Source organism: Corella eumyota, chromosome 2 (assembly GCF_963082875.1).
Source record: "Corella eumyota chromosome 2, kaCorEumy4.1, whole genome shotgun sequence".
In the NCBI taxonomy this organism is placed as follows: domain Eukaryota; kingdom Metazoa; phylum Chordata; class Ascidiacea; order Phlebobranchia; family Corellidae; genus Corella; species Corella eumyota.
Window position 1 is genome coordinate 8,302,447 of NC_137491.1, and position 27,418 is coordinate 8,329,864.

At 29.5% G+C, this 27,418-nt stretch overlaps 9 protein-coding genes across 9 annotated transcripts; 7 read left to right on the forward strand and 2 right to left on the reverse strand.

The window, feature by feature from the left end:
• Window positions 1-219: 219 nt before the first annotated feature.
• LOC145743448 (cullin-4B-like) lies at window positions 220-6,854 on the reverse strand. Its single transcript, XM_082561408.1, has 17 exons — window positions 6,742-6,854; window positions 6,376-6,520; window positions 5,876-6,042; window positions 5,630-5,749; window positions 5,348-5,421; window positions 5,112-5,274; window positions 4,643-4,815; window positions 4,141-4,327; window positions 3,688-3,880; window positions 3,510-3,614; window positions 3,145-3,341; window positions 2,827-2,943; window positions 2,478-2,588; window positions 1,783-1,953; window positions 1,598-1,705; window positions 1,042-1,194; window positions 220-693 (listed from the first exon to the last, which is right to left on the reverse strand). Exons 2-17 carry the CDS (start codon window positions 6,476-6,478, stop codon window positions 598-600), a joined length of 2,238 nt encoding a protein of 745 aa, XP_082417534.1. The 5' UTR covers window positions 6,479-6,520; window positions 6,742-6,854; the 3' UTR covers window positions 220-597.
• A 3,829-nt stretch (window positions 6,855-10,683) lies between these two features.
• Window positions 10,684-12,356, forward strand: LOC145743352 (uncharacterized). Its single transcript, XM_082561292.1, has 3 exons — window positions 10,684-11,100; window positions 11,284-11,485; window positions 11,584-12,356. The coding sequence occupies exons 1-3, from the start codon at window positions 10,923-10,925 to the stop codon at window positions 12,203-12,205; spliced, it is 1,002 nt and encodes a 333-aa protein (XP_082417418.1). The 5' UTR covers window positions 10,684-10,922; the 3' UTR covers window positions 12,206-12,356.
• Window positions 12,357-12,665: 309 nt separating this feature from the next.
• LOC145743888 (3-phosphoinositide-dependent protein kinase 1-like) lies at window positions 12,666-15,600 on the reverse strand. Its single transcript, XM_082561950.1, has 5 exons — window positions 15,345-15,600; window positions 15,131-15,275; window positions 14,361-15,043; window positions 14,051-14,204; window positions 12,666-13,948 (listed from the first exon to the last, which is right to left on the reverse strand). Exons 1-5 carry the CDS (start codon window positions 15,558-15,560, stop codon window positions 13,674-13,676), a joined length of 1,473 nt encoding a protein of 490 aa, XP_082418076.1. The 5' UTR covers window positions 15,561-15,600; the 3' UTR covers window positions 12,666-13,673.
• A 526-nt stretch (window positions 15,601-16,126) lies between these two features.
• Window positions 16,127-17,103, forward strand: LOC145743088 (14-3-3 protein gamma-like). Its single transcript, XM_082560972.1, has one exon. The coding sequence runs from the start codon at window positions 16,231-16,233 to the stop codon at window positions 16,954-16,956; it is 726 nt and encodes a 241-aa protein (XP_082417098.1). The 5' UTR covers window positions 16,127-16,230; the 3' UTR covers window positions 16,957-17,103.
• Window positions 17,104-17,162: 59 nt separating this feature from the next.
• On the forward strand, window positions 17,163-18,447 carry LOC145743233 (protein ZNRD2-like). Its single transcript, XM_082561150.1, has 3 exons — window positions 17,163-17,316; window positions 17,485-17,688; window positions 17,951-18,447. Exons 1-3 carry the CDS (start codon window positions 17,193-17,195, stop codon window positions 18,310-18,312), a joined length of 690 nt encoding a protein of 229 aa, XP_082417276.1. The 5' UTR covers window positions 17,163-17,192; the 3' UTR covers window positions 18,313-18,447.
• Window positions 18,448-20,043: 1,596 nt separating this feature from the next.
• LOC145743551 (protein S100-G-like) lies at window positions 20,044-20,794 on the forward strand. Its single transcript, XM_082561541.1, has 3 exons — window positions 20,044-20,173; window positions 20,276-20,369; window positions 20,567-20,794. The coding sequence occupies exons 1-3, from the start codon at window positions 20,094-20,096 to the stop codon at window positions 20,693-20,695; spliced, it is 303 nt and encodes a 100-aa protein (XP_082417667.1). The 5' UTR covers window positions 20,044-20,093; the 3' UTR covers window positions 20,696-20,794.
• A 326-nt stretch (window positions 20,795-21,120) lies between these two features.
• Window positions 21,121-22,092, forward strand: LOC145742317 (uncharacterized). Its single transcript, XM_082560098.1, has 3 exons — window positions 21,121-21,252; window positions 21,429-21,572; window positions 21,677-22,092. Exons 1-3 carry the CDS (start codon window positions 21,121-21,123, stop codon window positions 21,902-21,904), a joined length of 504 nt encoding a protein of 167 aa, XP_082416224.1. The 3' UTR covers window positions 21,905-22,092.
• An 877-nt stretch (window positions 22,093-22,969) lies between these two features.
• LOC145743354 (interleukin-17A-like) lies at window positions 22,970-24,639 on the forward strand. Its single transcript, XM_082561294.1, has 3 exons — window positions 22,970-23,405; window positions 23,856-24,068; window positions 24,253-24,639. Exons 1-3 carry the CDS (start codon window positions 23,263-23,265, stop codon window positions 24,470-24,472), a joined length of 576 nt encoding a protein of 191 aa, XP_082417420.1. The 5' UTR covers window positions 22,970-23,262; the 3' UTR covers window positions 24,473-24,639.
• Window positions 24,640-26,189: 1,550 nt separating this feature from the next.
• On the forward strand, window positions 26,190-27,147 carry LOC145742318 (interleukin-17C-like). Its single transcript, XM_082560100.1, has 3 exons — window positions 26,190-26,302; window positions 26,475-26,711; window positions 26,928-27,147. The coding sequence occupies exons 1-3, from the start codon at window positions 26,190-26,192 to the stop codon at window positions 27,145-27,147; spliced, it is 570 nt and encodes a 189-aa protein (XP_082416226.1).
• Window positions 27,148-27,418: the final 271 nt, after the last annotated feature.

Here is a 27,418-nt window from a genome sequence, read left to right on the forward strand (position 1 = left end):
GATTCACTTAAATAGACAATTAGGAGTGGACTTTTTACAAAATCTAGGATTTGAAATTTGTCTATAGGTTTTAAAATTTGCAGGATAAAAGTTATTTATTCTTAATTTTTTGTATAAATAAAAGGGAATAAAAATCCTACTTTGTGATAAGCCTTATTTCTATCTTGCCTAAAAATTGAAAAACAAATTGTAATAAAGCCAAGAATTTAATTGTACAAAAGAAATAACTACATACACAAACTTGACACATTTGCATGATACTATATCTGTACAATATTGGCCAAAAACGCCGAATCAACAACTTTTTCAGGAACTTTAACAAAATGACAAATAGCCAAAATATAAGCCAAACAATATGATAATAAATGTTTCATTAACTGCAAATAAGCTTATTTTTTACAAATCTTATTTTTACAAGTGTCACTAGTGTAAAAAATAACATAGCAATATTAGAATGACAAAAAATGCCATTTTTGCCTATCAGTCAGTTTTAAAAGGTAGTAATGCAAATACAAATAGAACTTGTATAATATACAAGTTAGCATTTGGCACTAATACTGATTGGGCTTAATGTTTAAGAATGAAGTTAAATGTTTATTAGGCAACGTAGTGATATAAGTTTGTGTTTTCTTTATCTCTCTCCATATAATCTCGTTCGATTAAACTTTCTATTCGTTTTTTGATATCGGTTGGCTAAAAAAATAAAATTAAACTTTTAAAAAACAGCAGCTTGGTGTAGTGATAAAACAATTGGCTTTACTACATGAGGTTCTGAGTTTAAACCCCCATGAGATTATGCTGTAGTCCCCTTGAGTAGAGCGCTAAAAACGATATGAACTACTGTAATCAGCAGCTTAATTATCAGGAAATCATAAATCAATAAGATTCAAAACTGCCAAGGTCAATTCGAGACTGGGTTGGGGTAACTGATGTTTCATGTTTGGGTCGTAAGTCGACTTTTTCATATCGAGGATAATTAAAAAAAAATACTTACATATATTATTTAAGCTATTTTGACAAAAAAAGACACCAAAAAGTTACCTTTAACGGGAACTTGAGTTGCTCGTAGAGTTCGGTGAGTAAGAGTTGATGAGTGAGTTGTTTTCTCATTTTCATTATACGAACGATAGCAGCATCGATTTGATATTGGCGATCCTGGAAAACTCTTTCAGTAGTATCCTGGTTTTCTTCAACCTAAAAGAAAAATTTTAGAAAAAATTTCAAAAAAAAATTTCAAAAATTTAAATAATATGCGATGTAAAATGTAAAAACTACACGAATTAAAAAAAAAGTTTAATCTGGATATATTAATCTTTAATCAACTGCAATAATCATCTCATATTTATTTAATGTTTTATGTTCCTATAAAGTTAGAAAGAGGTCGTTGTTAAAAGTTCAGTGACATTATTACGATATTAACTTTCAAGGTAAACATACTTCAAAAAAAAGCTGTAAAAATTTTATGGTATTTAACAAATAGAATTAACGCAATTTTTTTAACGAAACTCAATGTCTGACGTCAAGAAAAAACGGTAATAAAAGTTATTTTGCAAAATGATCAAGAATTAAAAAATGTTTATTTGATAGAAAAACTCACGGATTCCTTGAGTTGAATTTGGTTAATTTTAATTCTGATCAATTTGTGTTTGAAATCAGAATTAAATTCAAATTCGTCCGTGATTGACACATCTTTTCCTTTAGGTTTCTAAAATAATAAAAAAATTACAATTTAAAATTAAATATATACTAAAAAATAACAAAGTTTAAAAAAATTTTAATTACTTTGGTTAAAACCCTTGCTCTACCACAGGCTAACGATTGGAGAGTTCGTTTTAGTTCAGTTTCCTCTATCTTAGTTGCACTTTGTATTTGTTCTGTTGTAAATTTGTCACCCTCATTAAATAGAAGTAATGTAAGGGTTTGAAATAACGATACCTGTAACTCTTTGTTGCCCTTAAATTAAATTTAAAATATTGAAATAATTAAATAAAAAATTTAAAATAATTATTAGTGTCTATTTTTTTTTAATTAAATGTCATAAAAAATTAAATAGTATATATTATTTTTTTCTTTTTATCCTCAATGTGGAAAGTCAACTTAATGACCCAAAGAGTTACAACTATTACCCAGACCCAGTCTCAAGTAGTCTTTGGCAGTTTGGGAAATTATAAATTATAATTGCCAAAAAATTAAGCTGGTAATTAAATGTTGGCTTAACAGAAGTTCATACTGTTTATAGAGCCTTACTCAAAGGCGCTACAGCATGAAAGCAGTGTGGATAGAACACACGACCTTAAGTAGTGTAGTAAGTGTTTTAAGTACAATCCACGCTGCCGGTTAATGGTGTCTATTTTTTTTTAAATTAAATATCATACAAAATTAAATAATAATATGTTCAAAAAAAATTTTTAAATGAATTTTAATAAAGTTTTAAAAAAAAATACAATTTATTAACTAAATACAAGGAAAAGCCTTACATGTTTGAATTGGGATTTTAACACACAATGACCTAAAGTTGACTGAAAAGTGAGTTTTCGACCTGAATGTTTACTAAAGTAGAATGTTCGAAAACTTTCTTGAAGCTTTACCTAAAATTAATGACCCAAAAATATTAACATCAATTATCAAAAAAAAACATTAAATAAATTTTAAAAAAAGACTATTTGAAACTAAAATAGGCCCCATTGTTTTAATGCCTAAACTCAATCTTTAAACAATGTTGATTAAAATTATAAAAAAATCAAAATTATATTCTTAAAAAAACTGACATTATTCCATTTTAGTTTATCTTTTGAACCTATTTATTCCAAATTACAATATAGTTACCATTTCAGGAGGTAATCTGACTTCCATGGGTGTATAAGTTGGCCAATATCCCATAGTTAAAATACTAACTGACATGTCAAGGTGGCTGGGTTTGCTTTCTGTTTTAGTAGATTGATACTGTAAAAATTTGAAAAAAAAATTTAAAAATTTAAAAAAGGTAAATTTTACCTGTTGATGTACATGCTTCATAATTTAGATCGACCTAGGCACAAAATCATTTATCAGGTTAATTATCTTGCAACATGCTCAATAAATCCTAAACCGTGCAAGCAACTTCACAATAGGTGAAAAAAAACACTACTATTAATAATACCAAACCTGTCTAAATTGAGTCATGAGATCATAAGAATGAAACATATCTTTAAACATTCCTTCTAATTTACTAGTGAAAGCCCCTCCACATTCCTGTTTTAATTTGGACAACATCGATTTTTCTGCATCAAACGAGGCACTCTTGCCAACCAAAAGTCGTTTAGCGAGATCTTTTTTGTAAAAGGCTTCGAAAATATCTTTACCTGAATAAACAAAAAAAATTTAAGTGGTATGTTTTATAAAAGTGACTTTTAAAATGCATTATTTTTACCCCCAAATTATATTTAAAGTAAGCGCTTTTGTTACTTAATTGCCAGTAAAACAATTTTTCTATATTCGCAAATATTTTTATTAAAATTCTGTACACAAACCATGAATAAATCGAAACAATAACATAATTCTGTCAAGCGTGCGATCGAGTTCTGCTTCAGTGGATTCCTTGTTTCCACTTTTCATTCGTTGATCGACATATTTTGCTAAAAAAAATTTTGCAAATTTTTATAATTTTTTTTACATTAATACATTAGTTACAAAACAACCAGAATTTACCAATTAACTCTGCTGGTTTGTTTTGTCGCTTGTTTAAAGAACTCTCGTAAGCTTCTCGCAAACTTTCAACAAATTTTTCATCTTTCTCGAAGCAGTCTGAAACAATGTTGTCAAGTTTTTCTTTTAGATCGAGAAGATCTTGCACCATCGTGTTTTCAGCATTAGTGTTTATTACTATAGCACTTGCAACATTCTAAAAGTAAAATAAAAATTCCTTATAGAAAATTTACAATAAAGAGTAAAAATATAATTTTAAAACAATAAAAAAAATTTTTGATTTTTTTAACTACAACTGTTAAAAAAAATACTAACAGTTCTTAAATCTAAAAAAAACAAAAAAATTTTTAATATATTTTGTAAATCATTTTATCATAGCGTATATATTCATTATAAAGTTTAACATGGATGTGTAATAAAAGTTATAAAAATAATAAACCAAGAAACTAACAATACCTTTACATGACGGTTAAAATGATTGCATAACATATTGAGGCCTTGTTTGTCGGTACCAAGAAGTCGATAAAACCTCCGTAAATCATCAATTCTATTTCCACTAAGTAGTTCAGCTAATCCTTTGCTCAATAGCGACTCCGTGTGTTTAGAAATTAATTGTTCTTCAACACATGATATTAGTGGTTTTCTGTTGGAAAATGTTTGCTTTAAGTTAGGCAAAAAATATATTTTAGAATGAAACAGCAACTTTTGATACTAATTAAACTAATTATTGTAAATACAATTAATATTTAGAAACAAACACAAATAAAAAAAATACTAAAAAATGTTTAAAAAAATTAACTAAATAAATTAAGGCAGTTTTATTATAAACTCTATTAAGCAAACAACAAGATAAATTATATTAAAATCAAGATTTATAACTTAATATAACTAACAAAAAAAAGTGTAACATAATCATAAATTTTACCCAAGCTTTTACCATGACTAAGCCTCTACTTACAATGTGGTGCTATCCATGCATGAAATACATAAATTCTTTTCATCTGCGATTCTTCGTTCAGTGTACAACAAGTAATCATGAACTTCCATCTCATTCTTCTTTAAAATTCCCTCAGACGAGTAAGTGTGTTCGGTTTCTTTCAAAAAACTTTTCTCAAACAAAGTGTGATAAATCTGTCATAAATAAAAGCGGTTTATTAATATTTACATTATTTTTATATCAAGTTACACATGAACACATAAATTGGTATCGATTTTTCAATTGTAATTTAAAATCATAAAAAATTCTTACAAGATTGTTAAAATAATAAAAAATGTATTTAGAAAATGGAAAAACACATGTGCTTATAAAATTGTATATAAGTTGTTACTAAAGGTTAAAACAAACACTGAAAATGGACACCAATTTGTGTTATTTATATACTTCATTTATAAACGACAAAAATTCACACAAACCAAAATACGATTACCTGTAAGTCACTAAGCATTGAGAGCAGATTTCTTAACAAACTTCTCTCAATAGCATCTCCCATTCTTTCTCTCTTAATTAACCCCAACAACCCTGTTAAACATCTTTCTCGTACATGTTCTCTGCTCAATACATTGTCACGAAATAAATCAAGACCCAAATCCCTGTTAAAGTTAAGACATGGGTTAATGGACTATTAAAAATATAAACTGCAGTATTTTAGTTTAAATATTTTACCATAATGATGGTAGCATTGCATTTTGTAAAACATAAGTTCGATCCAGGACAAGAAAAATACATCTGATCATTATCTAAAAACAAATTACAAAAGTCGTAAAACTATAAAATTTATATTAAAAATATACATGTTTAAAAAAAAAATATTCAGTGTATACAACAAAAAAATAAAAAATTTTATATATATATATATATATATACTACAAATAAAAGCATGTATACACAAAATATGTACACAACAAATAAATGCAAAATGTTTGGCATATACTTGCATTAACTTACAGTTTGTTGGCAATGTTCATTCCATTGTTGGTCCAATCTACGAAGGAAAGCTTCACCATGAATATCATCATCAAAAACATGAACCTGTTTTTGTATGTGAACCTCACACACATCTTTTAACTAAAAAAAATTAAAAAAATCACTACGAAAAAGTGGAAAAATGGCATAGTTATTCCTTTTATATCGTAACAATTTTTGTTCAATCGATAAATTAAAATTTACATTACAAAATACAATTTGACTAACCTGTGAATATAGGTTTTTAGCAATTTTGTGCGAGCAAAGATTTTCAACTGCTTTGTACAATTCTTCTAAACTATATCGAATAAATGATGATCTGTGAATAGCAGATACAGATTCTTCCAATTTTCTCCACGTTTCAGCCTCATAATTTACCGGTAATATTGGTTTTGCTAAATAAAAAAACTATTATTAAATATTAACAGAATAGAAGATTTAGCTAACCTTGTAAAATTTTGTTTGCACAAAAAATTTGTTCGTAAGTTTTAATTTACAAACACCAAAATAAAAAATAAAAATATTAAATAAACAAAATAAATTAAAAACTATAGATAATTCTATGCAATACTTGGTTTATTTTACAACTAATTGACACAAATTACAAAAAATACACAAATAAATTTTTTATTAAATACATTAAATATGTAGAATTCATTTTGGTTAAAAGTAGATCAATCTAAAATATCATATAAATAATAAAGTTCATTCTACAAAACCAAACTTACATTTAAAATTTTTGATGGTTAACTTTTTTGTACCTCCAGGTTTGATACCAATTGTCATGCTTGACTGGACATGTCTAGAAACACCATTTTTAGATGGATCCATGGTCACTTAAAAAAACAACCTACAGACCAAATACAGAAATACCTGATAACAAAACACTTAAACATTTAGTAAAAATTTTAATACCCTAAATAAACAGCCAGCAGTCAAAACACTTTTTAGTTATATATTTTTTAATTTACAAAAAAATAATATGTTAAATTATAAGTTGTTAAACTACAAAAGGCCAAGACCTTAAAGACTTACGTAGATCAGTATGTACAAAAATTAGTGAATTACAATCTGCAATATATTGATTAAATCACCTTTAAATGTATAGTTATTTGATTGAAACCACCTCTTAATTTTCAGGAACAACTTTAGTTGATTGTTTGTTATATTTTTTTCCAAAACAAAAACGTTTTTTATGCAAATGCCTGCAAGGTATGAGAACAGAGCTTGTAGCATATTTAGGGCCCATGCCACGAAAAAGTTACATATTTTTAGTAAAAATTTTACCCATATTTCAAATACTAAAACATATTATCTTTCGATAAATTAACAGTAATATATTTTTTATTATCAAAATAATTTTATTAATAGTTTATTAATTAACCTGTAAAAATAATTTTGCTTATACAATGTTGATGTGATTAACAAGCAGTAAAAATAACTAATTTTGAGTTAAACAAAAATAAAGTTAAATTTATTTATTTAAAGATTCACATGTCATTAAACATGATATCAAAACATATAATCAATTACTTAATGTGATTAATTATCAATAATTCAATCGACAGTTACTATATACAAAACCAAAACAAATCAATATCATAAAACACTTGAATCTTTTAATTAATATCAACAAGCAAAAAACACAAAAATCCTGGGAAATAATATTCTTACCCGATCTCTAACAACAACAAAGTGCGTTTAGCGGAATCAAGTGTGCTCGAGTGTGGACACTGACCACTTTAAAGCTGGCATAATAGCTCTATGTCGCCTAGCTATAAAAAAAACATAACGGGGTTAGACGGGCAGGGAGAAGGCCTATACTTTTTGCTGTGCGTTGGATACCATGACTTTTGAGCAAATATTTTAAAGTTTTTTTTGTATTTGTTGAGTATACATGTTTTTGAACATTTTAGTTTTAAAAACATGAACTTAAAAAGTAAATCTAACAAACTTTTTTACTTGTAATTTTTGTCAGAGTTTACTTGGTACACTACAAACCATTTAAAGACTAAGATTTAAAAAAGGTTAAAAAAAATTTTGTAAAAAATAAGACATGCATTGTTAGCTTTAAATGCACAAGCATTCATTGTTAAATGTTAAACGTTAAAAATTTAGGAGGCAATTACAAACTGGCACCTTTATATTACAAACGTTAGCACGAAATGGCGAAAAAATAGCTTTTTTATAGTTCATGTTTCCTTTATTTGCTTATATACCACGAAGGTAATAACAGGCCTAAGTCGCACGTGAGTACCGCCAGCTGATAGCTATCATGTAGTAACAATAAGATTAGAACGAAAATACAATTGTGACGAAATAAAGTATAAGCATCGCGGGGCCATTGTTGAATACCTCGAGTGTGCTGTCAAAGTGGATATACTTCGCATTTTAAGTTGATTTTGGGTAGGCACGCTAATATAATGTGGAATAGGACGATTTGAAATGAAACTGAATATTATCGTATTCCTTAAGCTTGTTTCAAAAAATTAAAATTAATTTTAGTGTATTTTCAAAAGTTCACAGAAAATACCAATGCGTTTAGTTGAGTAGTATTAATGTATTGCAAATTTATAAAATGCTGAACCAAATAATTTTTTTTTAATTAAACTGTTATTGTAGCAACGAAAAAAATTAATTAAACAGTAGTCAAAACACAAGTGTATTAAAAACAATAAAAATCATTATTCTCAAAAATGCTTGAATAGGTCGATAAATTGTGGTTTTATTGGTTTGATGACTGGTTGCTATGAATGGCAAAAACCCAATACGTAAAATACGAGATAACAATATTTAAAAGTCAGGAAAATTTATTAGTAAGGGTACAGCTTAAGTTATTAAATTTTTTGAAATTAAATATTAAAATTTTAAAATATTTGAAAAACTAAAATTGTATTAGGGACAGAATATATGATATGTATTATTGTTGTTATGACAGTAAGCTTTGTTTATTTACAAATCCATTGGTGAACAAATGTTCCAAATGAGAAGTAATGTTTGTCTTTCCCAAATAACAAACAAGCATCATCTTTTGCCAGGCCATAGTAAAACCCAAGCCAAGCTAGTAAAAACTACAGGTCACATAGAATAGTACACAAAAAGCAGATGACATAAGGTTTCAAATATTATTCTATATGTTTATTTTCGATTGCTATGTCCACATTAATTTTACGTCATGTCGTTTTTGATTGATTTTTATGTAAATTTAGGCCTTTGAAATTCTGTTTGTTTGTATTTGTGACATATTTTGGCCAAATTTTGTAGATAACAAATTATATAGAATTATTATTGCTTCAATGGTTATGTTTTTAAAATGCTTGCACTAAGAGCTAAAAAAATGGTAGATTGATTAATAATAGTATAAAAGAATTTAAAATTTCATTAATTAAAAATATTTAAAATAATTTTACTACCGTGTTTTTACTTTTAAGTTAAAGTACCGCAGGGTTGTAAAATATAACAGATTATTTCAGCAAACATGCCTAAAAATTGATTTATTAGTTAGTCTCAAAAAAACTATGGCCGCCTGTTCGTGCGAAGCTATATCAGAAAAATGTTTACCCAATTTCAAATTACCTGTCGTAAAAAATACGACCGTCTAAAATTAGTAAGGTCGGGAAACGCGAGGACTTTGTCTCGTCGCATATTTTTCAATTTAATTTAGGACCATGAATTTTTTAAAAGCGAGGTATTTTATTAATTTTTCCAACATTGTCACACAACTTTATAACATTTATTATAGCTATGTAAATTTATATGAGAGCGGCATTTTATTTTGTACTTAAAATTGAATTTGTATACATTTTTAAGAGCACATTGTAAAACTTAATATACATTGTTCACATTCAATAATACTTTTGCAAATTTCGCCCAATACAGGCCAAGCCTTGTTTAAATACGTCGTTAAAATTCACATTAGTTAGATAACAAAGAACGAGAAGTGATTTTCTTAGCAAACAAAAGCCCCAGTCACATCTGCCAATAAGATCGCTTATATTGTATTTTATAACTTTATAAATTATTAAGGGCGTTGCCCTGTAGTTTTTCGGTTTGTTTGTGCATGTTTTTCGCCTTGGCAACCTACATACCTATAGCTACTACTTTAAGCCTAATCCAAATTATCGGTGTTGTTTTTCAAGGATGAGTATTAATCTTTAGTCACGCAGTAAACTTTATGTTGTGCTCTGAAATGGAAAGAGCTCAGAGGTAGCTATAGATACTTACTTCGTTTGACGTGTATATCGTAAATTATTCATGGCGATATAATATCTGGTTGATAGGCATAATGTCGTTTTTTTACTAACACCTATAATTTTTAATATCATGTATATCGTGGATTTTATTGTTTTGCTGTAGTTCTAAAATTCTAAGGTACCAAGTTTATATTTGGGCACAGGTTATAACAATTTTATAGTACGTTAGAAAGGCCTCAAATTATTATTACATTTCTAGGTATAGTTTTTTAGTTACTAATCGATAAATAAAAGACATAAAATTGACCATTGAATAGCCATTCATTACAAAATAACTGCGACAATATGTCTTTTGTGAATCCAAATCCCTTAACCCTGCAGGAAAATTACCGTTTCGCTTTTCAAGAAAATTTTATAAAGAAAAGTAGAGTTTTTGAATTTGATTGATAGCTAAAATTTTTTCTTTTCTATAAAATGACAATCATCGGGGGGCGAGAGTCGCGTGTGTTACCCTATAATTTAAGATAGATAAGGACGCGTCGCATACTTTGCTGAATATTTTCGCACGAAGTATAGCTAAACAATATTTCTTAGTTATGAACAAGAAATTTTAGTGTCAGCTTAAATGTTCAAAATTTTAGCTAGCTCCTAAAAAAAATTATTATTCCAAAAAAAAGGTATTTTATGTAGGCTGGTAATTTAAAATAGATAATTGCATAATCCAACATAAATTTTGTTTACGAAATAGTTTTTAGTTTTAGTAAGGATCGTATAAATAGGGTAACCACAGTGACCACAAAGCTTTATAACCCCGATAGTTTTTGTATTATTATAAAACCGAGGAATGCGAAACGATTGTTGTTATAATTCAAATATCGCCATTATTTCGTCAATTTTCGAATCACGATGCCGACATTGTGTTTTTAACAATTGCCTTTGTTGTTCCAGTTGAATGATTCCCGTCACGTAACCATTGTGATGTAATCAATTGTGGCCGAAAGCGATTTATTTAGGACATGATGTTATTTTAAATTTAATATTATCATTTCGAGAAAGTTATTTATTACCTCATTGTCGCCATTATGATCTCACAATCGCTGAAGATCCCTGCTACCAACCCAACAATAGGAGAACGTCAGCTCAGCAACGCCTCTTTGCGAACAAGTTCAACAAGCAGAACCCCCACACCATGGCGCCATGACTCCCTACTTCAAAGAAGAAACAAGCTTAGTCGTAGCCGCCTTGGCCTTACCTCACCCGGTAAGTCTTTTTTTATTGGTAGAAAATCTATATTTAAACTTTATAGTAGTTAAGTTAAATTTATTGCTTAAAGATAATACGTACATAGAAAACAACAGTAACAGGCTATAACATTTTACCTCGACAAAAAACTTACTTTTACACTCCATTTCGATAAACAAAAAAAATTGCTTTTTTATCCAGACACAAAAACAGATATGAGCAATAGTGATGTCACCGGTCGAAGCCGCCGATCTCCAAAGTCGCGTCGTTCAATCAAGAAATATTACATCGATCAACAAACTGGTGAAATGAGGCTACTGACCAGTGGAAAAAGTGTAAACAACGCTTTAATTACAAACCCGAATGATGTTGAACAAGACCCGTCAGGAAATATCAAAAATGGGTAAGAAAAGTTGTACAATTCACTATATAAAAAAAGTTTTCACAGGATTACAATAAAACCATTTAAGGGCTTAAAAGCTTAAAGTGTTTTTTTTTCAGTTTTTCCAACCCTATGGACCCAAGATGGCGCCGACGAGCAGCAAGTGACACCAGCGCCATGATCGCAAGTCGACCGTTTTGGGATCAAAGTCTTAGTTCTAAAAGTATCGTGATTGGTCAAAAAAGTCCTGTCACATCTCCCCAGCCTATTTATTATTATGGACTACCCCGGACGGCGCCACCTATTGGTGTAGCTCCCTATCTTCCACGAATATCCAGAAGTGCGGAAGGCTCGACTGGATTTGAAATCCCGAGTACTCGGTACCCTCGAGGTCAACAGCGACCTACTAGTATGGTATCCGGGCACCACGCTCTTTTATTACGTCATAGGCAGATTCTAGAAGCCTCAAAACGAACTCCACACAATCTCACGTGGTCGCAACTACCTCAAAAAGATGCCAAATTACTGCAAGCCCTGCGTGAACGTCATCCTGAAATGCAAGTTCGTTATTTAAGCAACCCAGCCCAAAGCCAGACCTTACCACAACACAAAAACCGGGGCTTGCACAAATTTTCCAATTATGACGTCACTATGACTCAGCAAAGATGTAGCCAAGAAGCATCCATGACGAAAGCCAACAAAAAATGCCAAGACTGGTTTAATACGTGGATAGACGATTGATTAAATTAAAGTAATAATATTCAGGTTTTATGTTTTTTCAAATGTTCATTTTTTGAATATTATTTTTTGTAGGCACTAAATTGTACTCTGCACGTTTTCTAATAATATATTATCTGTCGTTTATTATCTGTACCACGCAATCTTTTTTTATTTGATGCCAATATTTGTTTGCGAAGTGCAAGGTATTTAACAAGAAAATGAAAAAATTAAAAGTGTATTTTATTTAAACAGGTACATTTTTGCATACAAGAGCTTTTTTTATCAGGTAATTAAACTAAAGTGAAACTACCTTAGGAAAAAATGTCTTAAAATAGAATTCCTTATGCATTTTTAATTTTATGACTACTGTTCATATTATAACTATCTGTATTTTACAACTGTGTTTACTACTTTGATCTCTTCTGCACGTGACTCGCTGACGTAAACTGTGACGTATGCAGCTGTCAAATTAATCACAAGATATTGGATCGATTCAGTGTTACATGATTTGCATTTCGGTCATCGGTTAAAACAAATAACAAAACAGTTTCAAATTATTGACGCGAATTAAAAATAAAAAGTAACGAAGTCAACATGAACTAATCATAAAACTATTCAAATAAACAGCGTCGCACAGATGAAAAACACGGGCGATCACGTGACCAATAAAAGGGCAACGCGCGGTCAGGTCACGTGGTCTTATTAACCGAACTGAAATGTCATGAGAAAACATTCAGTGTCGATTCACAAAAAAAACGTGCCACGAAGTCAAAAACCTTTCAAAATAAATATAACCCCGAAATAAATACAATTTATAGAGCAAAGGAAATATCATATAAAGGGCAGTATTTAACACCGGTGTGTCTTGTCTTTTATGTGGGTTTATTTATAAGTCTGTTGTGGTAAAAAGAGAACTCTTAAATACCAATTTTTGCCATTGTAATTGTAAAAAGTCCGTATTTGATTTTAGCATTGTAAGTTAATAAAATGGCATTGCCAAAAATGTTTTAAATAAATTTGCATTAAAGTACAACCACTTAAAAACTAAAATTTAAACTTTTTTGAAATTTATCAATTTAAAACTTGCACCAGAAATAAAAATTACTAGGTGGAATTTAAATTAGTCTGGAGCTAGAATTTTCTACAAAAAGCATTTACAATTATACAACATAACTTCTAAACAGTCCACATCAAATTGAGTTAATTTAGTAATTATTACTGGAATTTTTGAAATTGGTTTAAACCAAGCAAATTTTAACAGGGTTATAATTGTGTTACTGATTATATAAGTTAATATTTAATAACTTTTGTTCTAATAGTAAGTTAAAAAAAGTAACTAATATATTTAGCAAACTTTATATTTTGAATCATGTTTAATACTATGTTGGCTTTTCAAGAAAAGGCCATTTTGAAACTGTTTTACAAGAAACAAAAATACAGTTTAGTGTCACAGAAGATGCTAAAATATTGCAAAAAAATAAGCTAAAAATTAACTTCCAGCGCCAAAGTAGAACTTTTTAATTTCGTCGATTTTCTTACACCATTTAATTGCGTTATTACTTTTATCGATAAGATGATATGTTCTATTTGGGGTATGAACTAGGAATATACGAAAGGATTTTGGTTCAGCACGAATGTTTTGGGACCATGGTATTTCACCTTTGACCTCTTTGGTGTTTGGGTCAATGTAAACTAACTTGGGACCTTCGGTTAAAATAAATTCTCGCAATTTAATTGAAAAACCTCTTTTCTTCTCTAGTTGACCTAATTTTATTTGAAATAATAAAAAATCAATACAAATTTGGGATATAGAATAATAAATAGACTTTATAAAAATTAGTTAAAGTATATATTTAGTTTATTAACCTTGTTTTAAAATAAGTTTTCCTTTAGCAAAATAATCCCACTCAGATTGTTGTTGTTTTCTCATCCACTTATCTCTCTCTTCCTTTGCCATCCTAGTGGATAAACCGTATCCATGAATGTCATTTGGATCACTTGGAGCTAATTCTTCCCTGGACTACAACAAAAAAGAACATATATTACCCTAGTTTAAAAGAACTAATACAACAATAAGAAATGGTATTTTGAAACACCCAAAAATCTGTTGTATCTAACTTAATTTAAAAAATAAAATCAACTGATCGGATTAACTTACAAACAAATTTTAACCTACCCCTCTCTTATTTTCCTCTTCTAAAGCTTTCTGCTTAAAATCATTGATAAGAGCATGATCAAAGTCATCAGTAAGATCATTCATGTCATCTTCATCAGCAGAGCTATCTTCTCCAAGACTTAACATTACAGCAGGAGCTTCCTGGGTCAACAAATTTTCCCAATCAATCTTGTTAAAAAACTTGTGAGCTTTTAAAGCTGCATAACCCCCACAATCAGCACAACCAATTCTTTTTAGTGGGTCTAGTTGTAACAATTTTTCTACAAGATCCTTGGCATTTGAATCAAAATCTTCTGGAAATTCGTATTTGCAACTCAGAATAAGTTGAAAAGTTAGATATTCGTTTGGTGCCTGGAAAGGGTATTCTCCCACAAGCATTTGATAAATAATGCAACCTAAAGCCCATAGATCTGAGCTTTTACAGGCCTTTTTGTCATTAAGTAATTCAGGTGAGACATACTGCGCAGTACCAACAAATGAAGAAGCACGAGGCAAATCTCCTGATTCGTCCTCAGGTATTTCTTTAGCAGTGCCAAAGTCTGTGATTTGTATCTGCATTTTGTCGTTAAATAAAATGTTTTCGGGTTTGAGGTCCCGGTGTATAATGTTAAGTGAATGTAAGTGCTCGAGAGCCGACACGATTTGCGCCGAATAGAATTGAGTACATTCTACATCAAACTTTCCTAAAAAAATAAATGTTAAATTTTAACAGTTTACTGGTAATACATATTCTTTGGTCTTAAGTGTGAGACTTAAAAATTGTAACAAACCTAGTTGTTTGATTTTTGCTCGTAGTTCTCCTTTTCTGGCAACACTTAAACCAAAATATAATCTATCTGGATCTTGAAAAGTAAAATAAAGGCGAACAAAAAATGGATGATCCAATTTACTTAAAACTTTTTTCTCTCTTTCAACCTTTATATAAAAAAATTAGTTATGATTACTAGTTTAACTTTACATTAACAGATTAACAATGTTATTTACCTGGGGCACTTTCTTTTCTTTCATGATATGCCTTTTAAGTAACATTTTTATGGCATATTCTTTTCCAGTTGATTTTTCACAGGCAAGCTTAACAGTGGAGTAAGAACCTTCACCTAAAGTTGGCCCAAATCGAAAATCCTCTCGTTTCTTTTTGGTGAGGCTTGACTTTTTCTTTACGTTTCCAGCTTCTACATTATGGTCTCCATTTTGAGACATTTTTCCACAAAATTTTCGTTATGTTACCTAACCGAGTGGACAACCTGACAAGGAAAATAAATATGTGTACAATCTATGATTTTTACCTGATATTAATTATCAAGTTCTAAGAAAATCTAACTGGTAGGGCTTACGATGAACACAGCACACAAAAATTCAAAGAACAAACCCAACTTAAACCAGAAATATGACATACTGACGTCACGATTAAAATTTGTTTTTAAACTTAGACGAGTTTATACGGTAATATTTTTGTCTGACAAAACAAAATAGGTAATATTTTTATTCAAACGATATAGTTTTTTATAAAAGATACAATTTATTTATTTTATTATTAGAATTTAAATAGAAATTTGTAATTTATTTTTCGTATTTTCGTGTAAGTTTTTTGTGTCATGTTTTGGTAATAACCGTTGTTCGTATTTTTGACTCTTCAACAACAAATATTCTAAATTTACAACCCAGTTGTTTGCTAAATTTTAATTCTTTTTTGTATAGGGTTAAATGTTTTGGATACCGGTTCAAATTAATTTTCCCACGATACAGTCTGATAGTTTGGTTTTGAATGTTAATAAAAGAAAACTTTCAATTTTTTAGATGTAAAGATACATAGCCTTTATCAGTTTTTAGGTTAATTTATGTTTCAGTTTGCGCCTAAATTCTAAATAAAATGGGCTCCAGAGAGGCGTTAATTGCACGTGCAAAGATTGCCGAACAAGCTCAGCGCTATGACGAAATGGCCGCGTTTATGAAAAGTGCTGTAGAAAAAAATCCCTCACTAAATAATGACGAAAGAAATCTTTTATCAATAGCGTACAAGCATATTGCCGGTTCACGTCGACAGGCTTGGCGTGTATTGTCCAGTATTGAGCAGAAAGCTGAAATGGAAGAAGCTGAAAGAGTTGACATGGTAAGAACATATAGGGAACAAATCGAATCTGAGATAGAAAAAATTTGTTATGAACTTCTACAAATTCTAGATGGCCATACATTAAAAGCAGACCCGAATGTTGAAAGTCAAGTATTTTACAACAAAATGAAGGGTGATTATTATCGCTATATGGCTGAAGTTATGCAGGTTCCAGATAAAAGAAAAAAGCTTGTAAACATGGGCAATAAGGCTTATAACATTGCTATGACTCTTGCCACCGACAACATGCCAGCAGTTCATCCTATTCGTCTTGGTCTTGCCTTAAACTATTCTGTGTTTTTGTATGAGATTAAAAATAATGAGAAGAAAGCCTCAAACCTGGCAAAACAAGCCTTTGATGATGCGGTACATGACGTTGAAATGCTTCGAAAACATGAATACAAAGATTCGACATTGATTATGCAACTTATACGCGACAACATGAAGATGTGGGCAGATACTGCCAATGCATTAAAACAAATTTAACTTATTTTTCATTAAAAACTATTATTGTTCGTTCCCAAAAATTATTTATGTTCCACTGTGGCTATTTATTTGACAAGCTGTGTTTTTAACCTGATTTTCAGTGTTGTATTTATTTTAACTAGTAGTGTTTTTGCCTACCTAATAGAATTTTTCCCAACTATGACAAATGTATAGTATATATTTTTTATATATATTTTTAGATTTTGTTTTCTATGTTTTTTAAAAACAGATAAAATATGAATGATTATGGGGATAACGATGATTGGAAACCTCCCACTGAAGCCGAATTAAAAGTCTTGGAGGCAAAACAGGAGCGAAATAACCAAATAAGCAGATTGATGGGAGAATACATGCTTAAAGGTATTAAAACTATTTTTGTTTACCTTTGAATAACAGCAAAATTAAAAATGCTTGTTTGTTTAAAAGTATGTACAGAGTGTGATGGTTTAAATTTTTTAAATTTTGAAGTTGACAAAAAATAACCTATTTCCTACCCCACAAATAGTTTTTTATTTACTTTTTTTTCAGGTTATAAAATGCTGGACTCCCTTTGTGAGGTTTGTGGCACAATTTTACTTGAAACACGAGAAAACCAACAATATTGTGTTGCATGTGAGGAATTACATTCGGAGACCTCAAAAGATGATCCTGCAACTAGTGAAAAGGCTGCCATGGCAACTGTACAGGAGCAAAACAATCAACAAGATGCTCTTTATAATCTACATGCAGATGGTATATACTTTTCTATCTTAACATTTTACAAAATATTGTTTAGTCCTTTTAGAACTATTATTTGATTGCTTGCCCTATTGGATGCATTTGTGGCAACTAATATTGGTCTGTGATAATTTACCTACTTACCACAAACAATGGTATTTTAAGACCTACAAAATAGACATACATATATTTGACATTCTCTAAGCTCCATTATATATATATATTGACCAACCATAAATGTAAAAAGTAAAAGATACAAATTTGCCTATTTTTGTAGATAAAAATGCTGTAATGTCCAAATTTTCAGCACCACGAATTAGTAATTCTCAAGATGTTTCGCAAAACAGAAATTCAACCATTTCACCTGAAAATCAGACCGGAAAGTCAACATTAACTGAACTTAAACAAAATCCAAAACCATTTCATCTAAACAATGGTTCAACTTTAAATCTAACCTCAACTCTTAAATGTGATGAGATTGTAATACTTCAAGATACCATGAAGACTTTAATTAAAAAGATGGAGATTTTAAATGCTAAAATAAGATCTACTGAATCTGTAAATGACACTATTTTGTTATGTCAAGCTGTTAAGGGATGTGCTGAGGCATACCTTGCCACAAAACAAGTCTTATCTTAAAAAAATTAGTAAAAAAAAATTTAAGTTTGGCATTTTTGAAACTACATTTTTTATAACTTTGTAATTTTTGAAGTTTGTATTACATGTATTTAAAATTTACAGTAGACTTTTTTATAATCATCTATTTGTTTGGAACTTTACTGGAAATTTAAAATAAATAAAACTTAAATACGTGTTATTAAGTGAATTAAAAACATTTAATACAGTATCTAGTATAAAAACAGGTCAAGATGACGTATGATTTTATTCTAAGATAAAAGCCAGCTAATTTTTTTTTATTTTAACAAGTACAAAAATTACACAATATAAACTACATGCGAGAAAGGCGCTTTAGATCGAAATCTAATTCAAAGAAATAACTGTAACCGCCTTTAAAACCACATTGAATTAAAATATTATGCTACCACTATCACATTCTGGTTTAAATTCAATTTAAAATTGCCAATAACTCTGTTGTTACTGTATAAAACGCATTAAAAATTATATCGAAAGATACGCCAATTTTTAATACAGATTATGTCATTAAAGCAATTAGCATTGATTATATGACTACTTTTAGTACATTTAGAAATAAATAGATATTTTGGTCCATTAAAAATAGTTATATATTTTTAGATTAACCTGGATCAATAAAATTATGATATGAGATTGTATGTGGAAACTTAAAACTAGAAAAGTTTTTTTTCAGAAATGAAATCGATCAAAAAAGTGCGCAAATAATTTGGTTTTATTTAATATTACACTAAGAGGAATACCTAGTCAAATTATAAATTATTAATGTTAAAACTGTTTTTGTAAATCCCACAGAAATTATTAGTAAAAAGCAAGGTAAATGTAATTAGAGCGATATCTTTTCGAAGCTTAGAATAGAGATCACCTTTAATTATTTTCAGTCGCTGCACATAAATAAAGGGGTGTGCTATTATCCCCTATTATGTTTTAGGTAGTGATTAGACGTTACCAAGTTGCCTTTAGTGACACGTTTTTTTAATTAAAGTTCTGGAAATCGAAAAAATAACATCAAGAGGGGATGTGTTGCGGGGTTACATGTTAAACCAACGTAGTTAATAATTTGAAAATAAATAAATTAACAAACTTCAATCTGGGTGTAGTTTAAATTAGGAAAAATAAAAAAAAATTATAAACTTTAATTGGATAAATATCATTAGCTCTTTTACTTGAGTCGGAATCGTTTTAGTTGGTTTAGCTCGTTGTTTTGTAGGAGAATCGATAAAGTAATTATGTTTAAAAGTCTATAAAACTTTTACTATTCTCTTAGGTTATCAACTTTGTTTTAAATAACGAACTTTCCGCAAAAGTCTGTCGTTTTATTGATTTGTCGATTTTTGGTTGCACTCTCATGACAATTCTTTGTTTGTTAAACCCTTAATTTACTTAAGTTAATTCATTTTTAAATTTTTAATCAGAAAATTATTTTTTCGTATAAATAAGACGAACGCAAGGACTTAAGCAAAACAGTTAAAATGTATTAGACAAGGGTAATACCAGTTTTAAGAATAATTTATTAGAAAAAATAGAAGATAACGTTGGGGTATAACATAAAAAAACACCTATTTGAAGTTTTAATAAAATTTGATAAAAAAATATACCTAAAATTTGTAAGCGAAATAACTTAAAAAACTTTAGTTTCTGTTAATGCGAAACTGAAAAAGGAGTTTTACCACATAAACTATACAATTTAAAGAGTATAATTTTACTATTTTTTTACCTAGATTTATAATTTTAAAAACTTTTCAAGAATTTTTTGATTTTTACTTAAAATGGCAAGCTCTAACTGCGAAAGCGTCGACTACACCAAAACCGAAAAAGCGCTAATCATATTGGCCCGAACTTTTTACACGTGAGTAATTTAACCTTTAAAAATAACCTTTATAACCCCCTTAAAAGTGGGACTTTTTAAATTTCGCAACATTATTTTACACTTTTCTTTATGATGCCACAGTTACGCGGCCAAGGAGAAAAATGGTGACGACCAGGAAATGGACCGAACTGAAATGGCCATGTTGCTGCAAACAGAACTGAAAAATTTCGCCGGGGTAATTTATAACGCGTTGAGATTAACATTTTTTGTTCCTAATTTCACTAGTTTACCTTAAAAGGCAATATTAACGTTTTAAGTTTTCCAGGTACCTTCAAAACAATAGGAAAATATTTCCCTTGCTTGTATATGAAACTTCATATTTAACCATATAAGGTATTAGCGTAAATTATAAAATATATTATTCTTTTGTAGCATTCCGGTTCTTTCGAAGAGTTTGACAGAGACCAAAGCGGATCTGTTAATTTTGCGGAGTTTATGCGTCATATGGCTGACGTGAGTGAGAAGTACAAGTCCATCATGATAAATGCTATCAACCAATGATTACTGTTTATGTATACCTCGCTTTAGAAGCGCATTTAGTCGTAGCGCCATATTTACGTGTTGTTGTGTTTTGTCCTAGTCGAAATAAAATAAAAAATATTAAAATTACGGGTATTTTTTATGATAAAATGTATACAAAAAATGGGGCAATAAAATAAATATTTCCTTTGGCCTTTTTTTGCTACGTAAATTTATCTGGGTACGACGTATTCTCAGGTTATAGGGACTAACATAAGATTAACAAAAGAAACAATAGGTTGAAGATTTTCGATACGGTTGAAATAACTTGCTTTGTTACATCAGAATTTCTATACCAGTTGCTTAGATATAAAATTCAATGAAAATTTAAGATAAATTGTAAATACTTGTGACATTACCTTCACAATTTAAATCTAATACAAAGGCTTAAGTTAAAAAAAAACAATATGGTATCGAGCTCTAATACAATAATTATTCCAATAATAAACGACAATGTATATGCTGACTTTAATTATAATGCCGATCATTTAAATTCTGTACCAGAAAAATTAGAAGACCAAGAATGGAAAGAAAAAATGGTTGGTAATTAAACAACTTGAAGCAAATTGTTAGCGTGACAAAATATTTTAAAACGTTTGCTAATTTTGTTAAATATATTATTCTAAAACATTATCTAACTATGTGAATCGCAAATTAATAAAATGTGATAACATTTTTTTTGAAATTTAATTTGTAATTTGAATTCTAATTACAGGACGAGTTGTTATTAAAATCCAAATCGTCTTTAAGTCGTTTAAATAAAATCTGCACAACATCTGAACACCACAAGAAAATCTTTTACAATACTTTAAACGAAGTCATATCATACACTGGCGAATTTAGCCAACCTGACGTTAAAGTAAGTATTCAAAATTTGATTATTAAATTATCAGTTAAACCGCTGGCCTGACAGAACCATAACAGATAGCCTGGCAGAATTCAATTAAAATTGCTCTGCTGCAGGCAAAAAGAAGAGAAATACAAATACAGCTCAGCAATTCCTTTGCAAAAAATAGAGGAACTGGAAATAAAAAAGATGTAGATATAAAATCAATCGTGAGATTAATAATTGATGATATAGTAGAAAAAACAGGAGAAAAGATTTTTAAGTTACCAAAGTTACAACCGCCGCAAGGTGGGGACTCTGAGGTCGGCCACGGTGATACCATTCCAGACAAAGCTACTAAATAATTGCTAGTAAATTTCAAATTATTTATTCACACTATTAAGTTATGTTTTTTAATAAAAAAGTTGGATTAATATTAAAATATTATAAAGGCCACCGAATACAGATATCATTCGTAAATATTTCAAATCTAAATATAAACATTAGCTAAACTTTATTATTTACTTGTCTAAAAAAATTTAAAATCAGTAAATGTTACACCACGATTATTTGAGAAAAACTTTTTACAGCATTGCAAAACCACTTTCTTTAAAAAGATTACGTAAGTTTAGAATTTAGATACGTTATAGGTTGCGTTAAACCCAACCACGAAATTCAGTTTTTTATTTGTCATAACAAATGCCATAAGATGAGGTAATTTATATTTAAACATTGACCGAGTGAGATAGTAGTAAGGGGATTCACCCGAACCGAAATGCAAAAAGAGCGTAAACTTGCGATTAACCGCATATAGCGCTTTAATTACGTTCGATAAATACGCGCCCACGCATTTTCGTAAACTATCGACATAACATGCGTTTTACTGTTTAAATATAACTATCTGTTTTTTAATTCAAAGTGTTCGCCTATTCCAGCCAAAAGTAAATTTATGACACCATCTGTGCCGAAAATTCCCAAGAAAATTGCCAATAATTTCTTTATTTAGATACTACCTTAACTTTTACACGAACGCCGCTTTGTAAACAAAAAAAATAAGGTTTACATTAATAGCGATATGTTACCTTTGCCGTAAGGTGATCGTTCCGGTTTGACTTAAGGGAAAGCAAGAAAGATATTTTATGCGATTCTCCTAAAAACAAAAGCTCAGATTTCGTAGCGACGAGAGTAACGTCCGGCATATATGTGTGTTGTAAGAACAAAAATGCTTTAATAACTAGAGTAACTTTATTAAGTGTCGTAATCACGTTAAAAAAATGTGTTCTTTGTGCAATAATTTTAGGGTGATGGCTTAGCAATTTTTTTATCGAAACTAGTTTAAAAAAAATTATTCGATTAAACTTTTTTGAAATCAAAGATATTTTAAAATTTAATACTTCGTGGTGAAATTGGAATTCACTACGGAGTGATTTTCGAAACCCAAATCGTGTAGCGAGTTTTGGTCCCGCCCACTCGCTAAAGCAGTATCGAGCTCAAAAGTCTCAAAAAGGGGGAAGCACCTTAAAAAACTTTACCATTTCAAGTTTCCAAGGGCTAAGGGATTCTTTAAAAATGGACGAAGCAGCAGCCGATTTGACCATATTAACAAACAACCAAGTTTTACTAACTACCTATTTTGATTTGAGAAATAAAAAAAACTCGAGAAAGAAATTAGATACGAAAAATCAATAAAAAAAAGTCATCAGATTCAAATAGAAGCCTAAAAATGAAGTTCTCTATAATTTTAATCATGGTTTTGGGCTTAAGTTTTATTTTCGGGGTCAGTTCGGTAGAATGCAAAAGAAAACCAAACAAATTACGTGATGATTATAAATGCCACCCTAGAAGCATCCAGAATAAAAAAAACAGGTTAGTTTTTTTATTTTTCTAAAGTGTCAAGGTCATAGCAATATTATTATATAAAGTCTACAAATATTCTTGCTCGATTGAATTATTGAGCGGTTTTATTGCGAATTACGTGATTTTTGACGCATGGCTACTTTTTGCTATTTAACTTTAAAGCAAACATCAATTGGTAGCGTTTGAAATATTTAGTTTGTCGAAATGTTAGAATTCACCTTAACGTAATTTACCTGAAAAATTCCTTAAACAGTTTCTTGAAACTAAGGTGGCGCAATATAACAATAAGAACAATAATAATCCCCTTAAATAACAAATAAATTTTTTACAAAAATTTTTAAATGAATTGTAATCTATCTCGCATGACAAAGTTAGTCAAATATCAAAACGTACAATTTCAAAAAAGTGACTAAAAGCACCTAGTGTTACTTAAATGTATTCAATTTATTAATTTTACAGAAAACTTTGCCGAAAAATCATGAAAAGTCCGTTTTTGGAGGAATCGTTCTTAAAACTAAAACAACTAAAATTTAAATCCTCGAAACCAGAATGCCCTAAAACCCCAAAACGAGTTTGTCCAACTTTTAAAAACGAAAATTTACAAAACAAGTCAACTCTCGGAGAACGAAGCTTATCACCCTACCAGAGTTACATTAACTGCGATGAAAATAGGTAAACCTTCACTTCAACTTTAAAAAGTTATTTTATTTCTAGGCTGTACTTTTAATATTATAATAAACAATAACTTTGAAAATCTAAGGACGAATAAAAAGTTTCGCCATTTAAATGGGGAATTGCGCTATTACATCATAATTGTGTAGTCCGCAGTTACTGACCTTTTGTCTATTTTTTTAAGAATTCCACGATTCATTATGGAACAACGATGCCTATGTGACTTCTGTCTTAACAAATCAGGCGATATTGACCGATCCCTTGCATCGCAAGAGATTACGACCGAGATATACGTTCTGAAATTAAAAGAAGGCACGAATGATAGCGAACCGAGATGGGAAAAGAAAAAAGAAAGTGTGGTTGTCGGATGCACTTGCGCCTTTCCTTATATTGTATTATCTTAGTTCGTAGTAGTCGAATATTTATTTTTATATTTATTATTTATGTTATGCATATTGTGCTAATTACGTTTGCTATACGGTGCTGTTATTTCTAAAATTGCTATTTTTATATCAAAATCATATTTTTATATTCTGTTTACGCTGCTTTTAATATTTTTGTTAATTTATTAAACCGGTACAAAAATTCTTATACAATTTTGTAGGTATTCGAATAATTATTTTTTAATAAAAAGAAAAACCAATTTTTGTTGTGTTTTTACATGTAATTTAAGGCACAAGTCCTACGTTCAATATGTGCGTTGATTGATAGTACATATATATTTAGTTCTTGGCCTAAAGTATGGCAATAACAAATCTGTATGGCTGGCAAGTTTTTAAATATAAGTTTTAAAGATACAGTCCACAGCTCTATCAATATATTATTTATCCCAACCGCAATGCGTTTAAAATATATCTTTTTAAGGATAAACAAAAACTAATCTAAGCAATTTAGGAACCAAAAAAGTTTATAATTTGGCATTAAATTCGGTCGAATTGTCACAAATATAACATACACCAGAAAAATAAATAAATAACACAAAACCAATTAACTTCTACATCGAATGTTAATACGCAAAAAACAAGTCAAAACTAGAGGCAAGTAAAATAACTGAAATTGAAGTGAATGTTGTACAATTGAAAATTTGTACTCGCTGTATTTAAATTACATGACTGTATGTCCATGTTAATCGTGTCGCAACCATTATTCGATTGTTTTAAACGACCTATCGTGCTTTTTATTATAAGCTTTTGACATTTAAAAATGTTGGTATCTTAAGTATAAAGGTAAACAATTCCAAAATAAACAATAAAAACACAAAATTACCTACAAGGAGATTAGCCGGTTGCTTTAAAATCTTTGTACAAGCATTTTTAACTAATTGTGCTGCTAACTCCTAACTTGTTTGTTTAAATTACATAAGAAAAAGTAAACACACGCGCGGATTGTGAAAATGTGGTAACCGATATTTTATTGTTTAATATTTTATTTCTATGGAATATCAAATACTAAATTTATTTTTGTTATTGTTTTACGATTGCTTTGTAATTGCAAGTAATATAAACGTTATATTTTTAATTTTTAACCAACAGAGCATAACTAAAATCATAAATTAATGAATCAAATTACAATCCAAAATAATATTTTACCCATATTAGTAATGTCAATTAATTTCCAATATTCACAATGAGGTAGTTTTACCTAAATCTCAACTGATTAAGTAATGTTGCAAATCTCAACTGATTAAGTAATGTTTTTTATTGTTTATAAGTAAATCAACAATTTTCCAAAAAAAGAGAAATGGTTCACCCACGCTTGTTCACAGGAACCCGTTTCGTTGTGCGTACGGACAAGTTTTTAGCTTGCAAGCGCTATTAAGTACGATGTTAAATTTTGGGGTATTTTTTTGAAGTTTCAATGCCGGGAAAACTTTACGTAGGCTGTGCTCCAAAACATATTGAATAATTTTCACCTTCAAACATACACAATTTTTTTTATATACTTTCATTTATTCTTTTTTTAGAAAAAATTTAAAAATGTTTTTTTATGAAAAAGACCTTAAAAAATACCCACTTTTGCTATTAGTAAGATTTTCTATAAAATGAAATGAATTCCAGCAAAAATCATAAGTTTTAAAAACTTAAGTTAAAGAAAGTAGAACAATTTTTCTAAAAATCAACGATGAATTCTGTAGTCTATGTTATCCTATTTGTCTGCCTATTTTACAACGGAGTTGCGAAAAGAATAAGATCCCCGGCAGATTATGAATGTCTTCATGTGCCTAAACAATATAGGTAAAAATTTGATAATGTTTTAAATTTTTTTTTTATTTAATCAAACATTAACCTTTAAAAGTAATGCTAATTTTTTACAGCGTGGAATCGATTGACATTTTAATGATTTATATCTTCTTTTTGTAAAGTGGCCTTTTTAAACTAGCCAAAAATATTTTTTTTATTATTGTAGAAGCGACTGCTACAGTATAATGCGAAACGAAGATATTGTCGAACTGTATCAGCAAGTGAAAGAACAACTCAACACCAAACGTGAAAAACGATCTCGCACGAGCGTTTGCGACCATTTCAACTACCAGAATATTAAAGAATGCCCGACTTTCAACGAATCTTATTTGGAGACTCACTTAAGGACTGAAGAGCGCAGTTTATCGCCATACGACACTTTTATAAACTGTGACAGTTTAAGGTAAAATACTAGTTTTTTTAGTTATGCTGTGAAAAAGTAAAATGTAAAGTAAAATGCTTAAAGAACCTGAAAATATTTCCATTGTAATAGGCCACCTTTGAAATAAGAATATATAAACATATTTTTATAATAATTGATATTTCATAAAAAAAAAACTACTGGCACTCTGTAAAAAAAAGTCAATTACAAATCATAACTATGGCATCGTTCCTACAGAGTACCACGTCTCGTCCAAGAAAAAAGATGTTTATGCGGTGGATGCATTGATCACACAAACAAACGCGAAACCCACAAGCTAAGTTCCCAGCCAATCATGTATAAAATGAGCGTTCTACGCTTAGTTCCCACACTTGGTAACCGAAGATTGACTGTTTACAACCGAACTACTGAAGCATTTGTAGCCGGCTGCACATGCATGTCTCCACTTACTGTTTAAGATTCAGTATACTGTTATATTATTTATTAATCTCGTATATTTGTTTTTTATATTCTTTTTATATATTTTTTTATTTAAGTGTTTATCGAAATATGTTTGATCATATATTGGAATTATTTACTTTTACTAAATTTTTATAACAAACAATTGTTTTCTTCGTGTCACTTTTTTTGCAATGCAATACAGCGTAATGTGTATATTTTAATTTAATGCAATAGCTTTTAATAAACTTATTTTATATATTTAACAAATATAAAATTACTTAAAACAT

Coding starts and splice junctions, on each gene's coding strand:
- LOC145743551 (XM_082561541.1), top strand. CDS start 20,094: ATGGCAAGCTCTAACTGCGAAAGCGTCGACTACACCAAAACCGAAAAA. Junction 20,174..20,275: donor TTGGCCCGAACTTTTTACAC/GTGAGTAATTTA, acceptor ATGATGCCACAG/TTACGCGGCCAAGGAGAAAA. Junction 20,370..20,566: donor AACTGAAAAATTTCGCCGGG/GTAATTTATAAC, acceptor ATTCTTTTGTAG/CATTCCGGTTCTTTCGAAGA.
- LOC145742317 (XM_082560098.1), top strand. CDS start 21,121: ATGGTATCGAGCTCTAATACAATAATTATTCCAATAATAAACGACAAT. Junction 21,253..21,428: donor AAGAATGGAAAGAAAAAATG/GTTGGTAATTAA, acceptor TTCTAATTACAG/GACGAGTTGTTATTAAAATC. Junction 21,573..21,676: donor TTAGCCAACCTGACGTTAAA/GTAAGTATTCAA, acceptor GCTCTGCTGCAG/GCAAAAAGAAGAGAAATACA.
- LOC145743354 (XM_082561294.1), top strand. CDS start 23,263: ATGAAGTTCTCTATAATTTTAATCATGGTTTTGGGCTTAAGTTTTATT. Junction 23,406..23,855: donor ATCCAGAATAAAAAAAACAG/GTTAGTTTTTTT, acceptor TTAATTTTACAG/AAAACTTTGCCGAAAAATCA. Junction 24,069..24,252: donor ATTAACTGCGATGAAAATAG/GTAAACCTTCAC, acceptor TATTTTTTTAAG/AATTCCACGATTCATTATGG.
- LOC145743448 (XM_082561408.1), bottom strand. CDS start 6,478: ATGGATCCATCTAAAAATGGTGTTTCTAGACATGTCCAGTCAAGCATG. Junction 1,954..2,477: donor TAAAATCCCAATTCAAACAT/GTAAGGCTTTTC, acceptor ATTTAATTTAAG/GGCAACAAAGAGTTACAGGT. Junction 1,706..1,782: donor GAGCAAGGGTTTTAACCAAA/GTAATTAAAATT, acceptor TTATTATTTTAG/AAACCTAAAGGAAAAGATGT.
- LOC145742318 (XM_082560100.1), top strand. CDS start 26,190: ATGAATTCTGTAGTCTATGTTATCCTATTTGTCTGCCTATTTTACAAC. Junction 26,303..26,474: donor CATGTGCCTAAACAATATAG/GTAAAAATTTGA, acceptor TTATTATTGTAG/AAGCGACTGCTACAGTATAA. Junction 26,712..26,927: donor ATAAACTGTGACAGTTTAAG/GTAAAATACTAG, acceptor TCGTTCCTACAG/AGTACCACGTCTCGTCCAAG.
- LOC145743088 (XM_082560972.1), top strand. CDS start 16,231: ATGGGCTCCAGAGAGGCGTTAATTGCACGTGCAAAGATTGCCGAACAA.
- LOC145743888 (XM_082561950.1), bottom strand. CDS start 15,560: ATGTCTCAAAATGGAGACCATAATGTAGAAGCTGGAAACGTAAAGAAA. Junction 15,044..15,130: donor AGCAAAAATCAAACAACTAG/GTTTGTTACAAT, acceptor TTATTTTTTTAG/GAAAGTTTGATGTAGAATGT. Junction 14,205..14,360: donor AAGAGGAAAATAAGAGAGGG/GTAGGTTAAAAT, acceptor TTTTTGTTGTAG/TCCAGGGAAGAATTAGCTCC.
- LOC145743352 (XM_082561292.1), top strand. CDS start 10,923: ATGATCTCACAATCGCTGAAGATCCCTGCTACCAACCCAACAATAGGA. Junction 11,101..11,283: donor CCTTGGCCTTACCTCACCCG/GTAAGTCTTTTT, acceptor TTTTTTATCCAG/ACACAAAAACAGATATGAGC. Junction 11,486..11,583: donor TCAGGAAATATCAAAAATGG/GTAAGAAAAGTT, acceptor TTTTTTTTTCAG/TTTTTCCAACCCTATGGACC.
- LOC145743233 (XM_082561150.1), top strand. CDS start 17,193: ATGAATGATTATGGGGATAACGATGATTGGAAACCTCCCACTGAAGCC. Junction 17,317..17,484: donor GGGAGAATACATGCTTAAAG/GTATTAAAACTA, acceptor CTTTTTTTTCAG/GTTATAAAATGCTGGACTCC. Junction 17,689..17,950: donor TTATAATCTACATGCAGATG/GTATATACTTTT, acceptor CTATTTTTGTAG/ATAAAAATGCTGTAATGTCC.